Genomic DNA, 7,064 nt, shown 5'->3' on the forward strand with positions numbered 1-7,064 from the left:
TGTTCCGGAGGTCCATTCTTAACCTGAAACTGTTCTTAACCTGAAGCACCACTTTAGCTAATGGGGCCTCCTGCTGCCGCCGCGCCGCCAGAGAACAATTTCTGTTCTCATCCTGAAGCAAAGTTCTTAACCCGAGGTACTATTTCTGGGTTAGCGGAGTCTGTAACCTGAAGCATATGTAACCTGAAGCGTATGTAACCCGAGGTACCACTGTACTGATATATTATGATGTATGAAATAAGGATGGACCTATGTACTGTAGAGGCATTGAGTGGCTTCTTAGTTTCTCCTGCATCGTGATTTTTTGCATAGCACACACACATATGATTCACAATATATTGCCAGGTCAAAAATTATGAAACCAGCATCACAACATGGCCTTCAAACCAGTTTAGGATGATATATTGATATATCGCCCAGCCCCAGAATGGAGAACTGAAATGAATAGGACTTGACCTTAAGTCCCATGAGGATGTCTACTTTTAAGTAGAGGAAAGTCTGCATCCAGCCCATTACAGCTAAAAGAATGCAAACCAACAAGCACTAGCAAACTGGAAACAGCACAATTCCTCATGTTTGATCTGGATGCAAAAGCTGTAGTTTGGGATCTCTTCTTGTTGTTTTCCTTCTCCTGCGCAGACAAATTTGAAACAGAGGGAGAAACCTCCTCTCTCTGCTGTGCTCCAAAACTATTCAGTCATTCCTTGCAAATGTTTTGACTCAAAGGAATGATTTCAGGATGGGAAGCAATGTGTCCCTGGGGCCATAATAAACACAATCAGACAAAATGCCTTCCCATAACATTAGATGATGCCATTATTCTCCAATCAGAGCCAGAGGCTCATGTTGCCCGTCCACCAATGAGAAGCAAGGCAGAACTCAAAAGAGGACCCAGCCATTTGGAACTAAAAATAAAGTATCTCACAAGGCTGGTTGTTTTTCCCTGGGTGATAGGAGTTGGGATCACGAAATCGGCTGCTTGCAATTATTGATTTTAAAAATAATAGTATTTTAAAATACTGGGGGAAGGGTGATCCATTCGCCAAAGATCTGCGACAAGGCAGTAAATGAGGCAATTATTACAAGCTGCTGTATTGAGACACCTCAACATAAACGGCAGTCCTTGAATAATTCAGCGTGTGCAAGTAAGCATGAACAGAGCTCAAGCTTTGGAAAACACCATATGCTGATCACTTTTTATTTCCCCCTTTTTTAAAAAGCAACCCACCCTGTTGCTTTTCAGCTGCTGGATCGGAGGGGGGGGGGGGCTTACCTGTCCTGCAGTGTCATATAGCCCAAGCAGATATTGCTTGCCACCGACTGTCACACTGACTGCAAAGAGAGAAAGAGAATATCAGGCAGGGGCCCCAGAGCAACACACACACTCTCTCAAGCTCCCTCTTTCCTCTCTAGACCAAGGAGCAAACAAGTGGATTCTATTACTCTCCCAAACTCATTTTTTTAAAAAAAAAACACAAAAAAACACAGACATCTCAAATGGCAACCTTTTAAAAATAGCAATGATCCCTGTCCCTGCCCAGATACACACTTTCGAAGCACTTTTGTGATGGAGCAAAACAGAACTAGACTCCCCATTAACATGCTGAAGCCTACAAAAAGGTGCCCTCGATGTGTGTGTGTGTGTGTGTGTGTGTGTGACAATACACACACATCATGTGCTCATAACAGGACTTCAAAGGCTAGTGAGAGGGTATTGGGTCGTCCCGTCCCCCTATTTAACCTCTGTCCCATTTACTCCCCAACTTTCAGTTGCTGTCTGTCAAGGTCCTATCCGGCATGGATTAAATCCTTGCTCCCGTCATAACGGCCACCCTATTCTGCCCCCACCAATTAAATACTATATATATATATATATTCCAGTCCCTTTACACACACACACACACACACACACACACACACGTGTATATATATATATCTATAAAATGCGACATTTTTGGAGTGGTCAGGCATCTGCAGTCCCAAATCGCCCTTCCCCCTTTCCACTCTTGCCATACCCAGACCCCTCCAATTGAGGGGAAGAGAATAAGAGTACGCTTTAGAAGAGTCATGTTGAGCTGCTTTCCTTTTGCAAAAAAGGGGGTCGTCGGGGATCCCCGGGATTGCAAACACGAGTCGTCCCCCCGCCGCCAAAGAAATAAAAATGAACGCAGCCTCTGCTTTACAAGAAGGCAGGAGAAAAGAGGGGGAAAGGAAGGGAGGGAGGGGGGAAAGGAGATCAGAATCAGGGAAAGGGAAAAGTTTTCGCCGAAGTTGCTCGGCATTGTTGCTGCTGCTTCTGGGGTGCTGGAAGCTGGGGGGGGGGGGGCGGAGAAGAGGGTGGCGGAGCCGGAGCGCCCTTACTCAGCACTTCCCGGCCAGACGCGCGTTTACCTGCGTAATGGTCAAAGACGGTGGGCACGTATTCCTCCGGGAAGGCGTCGTTGGCGTAGCTCATCAGCAGGCAGGTTTTGCCCACCGCCCCGTCGCCCACCACCACGCATTTCAGCATGACCGTCGCCGCCCCCGTCCCGTTGGCCATGATGATGAGAAGGAGCTTCCCAAACCGATCGTCATTTTAGGAAGGAGGGGGAACAGTCGGCGAGGGAAAAAAAAGAGACTCCCCCTTTCCAATAATAATAATAAGGATGATGATGATAAAAGTGCGCTGAGCGGGGCGAAGAACGAAGCCGTCGGGGGTGGTCGAGGCGCGGAGATCACAGGGCGCCGCGCAGCGAAGGGCGCAGGAGACGACCCCCGGGGGGGCGCATCGGTGCCAGGCGAGGGGAGCGAGCGGTGGGCAAAGCGGGCGGCTTGGCTGGCAGCCGGGGAGCAGCTCAGCCCCAAATCACGGGCGCTGGCATTTCTTCTCGGCTCGCCCTCCCTCCCCTGCGCCGCCTCGCCGTCGCCCTCCAAACTTGGCTGGCAGGGATTTTCCTCCTCCGGCGGGCACGACGACCGAGTGTCTCCGGCGGCGGAAAGAGGAACTAGTTGGGCGCCGTGCGCGCACAATCCGCGGCGCTGCGCCCCGATGGCGAGGAGGGGGCTTCCCGGGCGCCGCGTAAAACAAAAAAACGCGCGGCCGAGCCGCCCGCCTCCTCCTTCGGCGGAGGGAAGGCCCGCTCTCCCCCTTTTCCCGGAGAGAGGAACTGCGCTGAGCCCACTTTGACTTTCCGGAGCGGCCGGATCTTTACGCACACACTCCTCCCTCCCCACCCCGGGCTGCAAACGCCACTTCTCCGAAAAAGAAATAAATAAATAAAGGGGAAAGGAAGGAGCCCGCCCGCCGTCCTATTGCTGCTGCTGCTGCCGCCGCCACCTCCGACTAGCTGGAGCGGAGAAAGGAGGAGCGATGCCGAATCGCTGCCGGAGAGCAACTGAGGGTTCCTCTCCAAAGAGCCGACAGCGCCGAGAAGCGTCCACAGTTTTCCCTTTCCCTTTTTTTTTTGCAACGCGCTTTCCCCGGCGATGATGTAATCGATAAATCCTCGGAACTTCCACTCAGCCTCCCCCAACCGGGCGCCCTCTTCCAGCTGCTGGGCACTACAACTCCCAGCAGCCTCGGCCAGCTGCGGGAAGCAGCTGGAGAACACTAAGTTAAGGCTGCCGCAATCTGTTCCGGTTTTTCGCTGTGTTGTGTCTCTTCCACTTTTTTATTATTATGATTATTAGTTTTTTACGCTGGCCGTTAAGGAAACATTTTAGAGTTTGGGAGGATAAGGATTTTTTGGTACTGCTGGTCCCCCCCCCCCCTTGGGGCAGGTGTAGTATAAAAAAGGAATATATTTGGAAACATTATTATCATTATTAAAAACCCTCTTAAAAGTAAGCGGGAGAAGGCTGTCAAGTGGAGTGTAGGACTAGAAAATCAAAATTTTAAACTGCCCCTCAGTCTTCTTAAGTTAAGATGACATTAGCTAAAGTATCAGATATGTTTTCCAGCTTTTCAGACTTACTTATTTTATTTTATTTTATTTTATTTATTTATTTTCTATGCCACCCTTCATCCAAAGATCACAGGGCACTTTACAATATGAAAACACAAATAACAAACAATAACCCTCCCCACACAGTATAATTATTTATAATACTAGAATTAATAACTACACACAAGCAACACACCTTGGCTGGTCTGACAAGTCAGTACAAATTGGTCAAAGCAATGATTCTTCAACATCAACTTTGTTGAACTGGTCATGTTGTGCAGATGCCTGATTATCGTCTTCCAAAGCAACTACTCTATTCCGAACTTAAAAATGGAAAGCGTAATTCTGGTGGTCAACAAAAGAGGTTCAAAGACTCTCTCAAGGCAAATCTCAAAAAATGTAGTATAAACATTGACAACTTGGAAACACTGGCCTGCGAATGCTCCAATTGGAGAACAGCCTTTACCAAAGGTGTCGTGAGTTTTGAAGATGCTCAAACTCAGGATGAAAGGGAGAAATGCGCTAAGAGGAAGGCACGTTTGGCAAACTCTCACCATGATCAACTCCCGCCTGGAAATCTATGTCCCCACTGTGGAAGGATGTGTGGATCAGAATTGGCCTCCACAGTCACTTACAGACTCACTTTTAAAACCATGTTTATGGAAGACTGTTAAGTTGTGGGCGAACATATCAGACGACACAGCAATTCTTCAAACAAATTCTTCTTCTCGTTTATTCAAAGGCCAGAACAGAACTGAACTGAAGAGCTCAGTCAGCCTGCTTATATAGAGCTCCAGAACAATGTAACTGTAGCAACTTTCTAAAACTATCCAATCACTGAACGTCACTTTCGATCCTTCATTTGCATACAAACTATCCAATCACTGAACGTCACTTTCAATCCTTCATTTGCATAACTATCTACAGTATCCCCCTGCTGGCCCAGGGTGAGAACTTCAGTACATAACAAAGACAATCTTACTTGGCTATTAGTGATCGCCAAAGAAGAAGAAGAATCCCATTTTATCCTCATAATGGCCCTAGAAGGTAGATTGGGTTGAAAAATTGTCACTGGGCCAAGGTCGCTCAGTTGGCTTCACAGCTGAGTAGGGGGATATGAACCCAGGTGTCTCCAGTCCATGCCCAGCTCTGTCCACTATGCTACTGTGATTATCTGTGGCTATCCTGCATTAGCAGCATTCACAGGTGATGCATTCCAGGCTAAAAGACATTGGTGCGTCCGCCAATAGAGCTCCACCCTCAAAACATTTCTTTAGCATTTAAGTTCCAGTCCAGTCCACATGGTGTTTCATCACAGACGTACTGGGAACAACCTTAGTCTAAGTGCTAAAAGGGCTCCAGTGGTGCATCCAATACGATCTCTTCGCAAACGTTTCCCAGATCACTTTGAAACCAAACTGTGCATTTCCCTTCCCAAGGAGTGGGAGCTGGCAGATTAGAGACCATCATCAATCTCTCTGCTAATTGTGTGTTTGACTTGCTCCTGGAACTTTTCTTCCTTAGTCTGCAAGTTCTTTCCCCTATGGATTGCACGAAAACAAAACAATCCGTCATGGGAACAAAACACACCAGTTTGCTAATTTTTAATTTAAGGAGGTGTTTCAAATGAAACTTTGCTCCCCTGCACCTCTACGCACCCCCCCACCACCACCACCACAATTTCTTGCATTTGGACTGGCAATTTCTATGTAGCTATTGGGCCCTTCCTACCACAAACATTGGTAGTCAATGCTAGTCCTAACATTTAAGCTAACAGATATGACTAAGTTAGGTTGATTTATTTCATTGGTTCTATTCTCAGTAGGACTTGGCTGAATACAACCCAGACTTCAATTGTTTTCTGTTACCATTTTGATTTCTTCTATTTAGTGACCGTTGTCATTTTGCTGCCTTGTAATCTTGCTGTCTTCTCCACATCCTCCTCTTCCTTCGTTTCTGAGGTGGCCGCTTACTCGTCACCAAAAATATGGAAAACCCATCACTAAAAGAAGACACAAGATTATGGTGCATGGGCTTGAACTGTGATCAAACAACTGCAGTAAGATTCTCTTAAACGGTGCTGATTGGCGCCTCTTCCAAAGTGAATCTGGAATTAGGGATGGAGAGCTGAACTCAACCATTGGCATCTTTCTTCTTTACCCAAAAGCAGACGACCCATGTAACGGAGATAACTGGACACAATCCCAGCTCTGGGATCTGATTCCCCGCCCCCTATGGAAAACTTGAGTGCAGCATTCATTTGCACTCAACTCCCTTTCCTTGGGATCATGACCACTATGTTTAGAACTGAGATGCCACACAATCTAATCTATTATTATTATTATTATTATTATTATTATTATTAAAGATTTTATTGGTTTACAAAAGTATGAGCAATCTCTCTCTCTCTTTTTTCCCCAAGTAATATTTTTACAGATCAGTTTCATTTGTTGAGACATTAGTGTTATATTAAGAAGAAAACGGGGAAAGAGGTGGAGGGGGGAAAGGTGAGTGGAGGTGGGGTCAGGTGGCAATGTTTCTGTTTTACTTAATATATGTGTCGGGTTTTGTGTCAGCGTCGCTTGTGCAGGTTCACTGCTATTCACTTGTGTTCCTTTGGTGGTGAGAGAGGTTGGGGTTGGCCTAGGGCAGCCTATCTCAACCTGTGGGTCCCCAGATGTTGTTGGACTACAACTCCCATCACTCCTAGCTAGCAAGGCCAGAGCTCAGGGATGATGGGAGCTGTAGTCCAACAACATCTGGGGACCCACAGGTTGAGAACCACTGGCCTAGGGTGTGGTTGTTCATTTGTGATTGGCTGTGGTGAGCATTCACACATGAAAACAAGCAAATCTTTGAAAGAAAACTAGTACTATTGCACTTAATATGCTTCTGAGATTGTTTGTTTACCTCTTTTCTTTTTCTGCTTTTTGGCTATAATCTGTTTGGGTTATAATTGTTGTTGTTGCTACTAATACACAATGTCTCCATCCAGGTAATCTTTTTTTTTTTTTAAGGTTAACCAATGAAGATAGGGACATGGGTGACGCTGTGGGTTAAACCACAGAGCCTAGGACTTGCCGATCAGAAGGTCGGCGGTTCGAATCCCTGCAACGGGGTGAGCTCCCGTTGCTCGGTCCC

General features: G+C 46.7%; 1 protein-coding gene across 2 annotated transcripts in view; it reads right to left on the reverse strand.

The window, feature by feature from the left end:
- RHOQ (ras homolog family member Q) overlaps nt 1-3,403 on the reverse strand; it is a 37,485-nt gene extending 34,082 nt beyond the window's left edge. The window contains exons 1-2 of one of the 2 annotated variants that reach the window (XM_079969042.1): nt 2,392-3,403; nt 1,274-1,332 (exon numbers count right to left, since the gene is read on the reverse strand). In XM_079969042.1, the coding sequence (XP_079825168.1) occupies nt 1,274-1,332; nt 2,392-2,539 (207 nt within the window). In that variant the 5' untranslated portion in view covers nt 2,540-3,403. The remainder of the gene's footprint in view (nt 1-1,273; nt 1,333-2,391) is intronic. The other variant, XM_079969041.1, reaches the window with a different exon arrangement.
- Between the last annotated feature and the right edge of the window lie 3,661 nt (nt 3,404-7,064).

The sequence above is a fragment of the Podarcis cretensis genome, assembly GCF_951804945.1.
Source record: "Podarcis cretensis genome assembly, chromosome: 3".
NCBI lineage: Eukaryota > Metazoa > Chordata > Lepidosauria > Squamata > Lacertidae > Podarcis > Podarcis cretensis.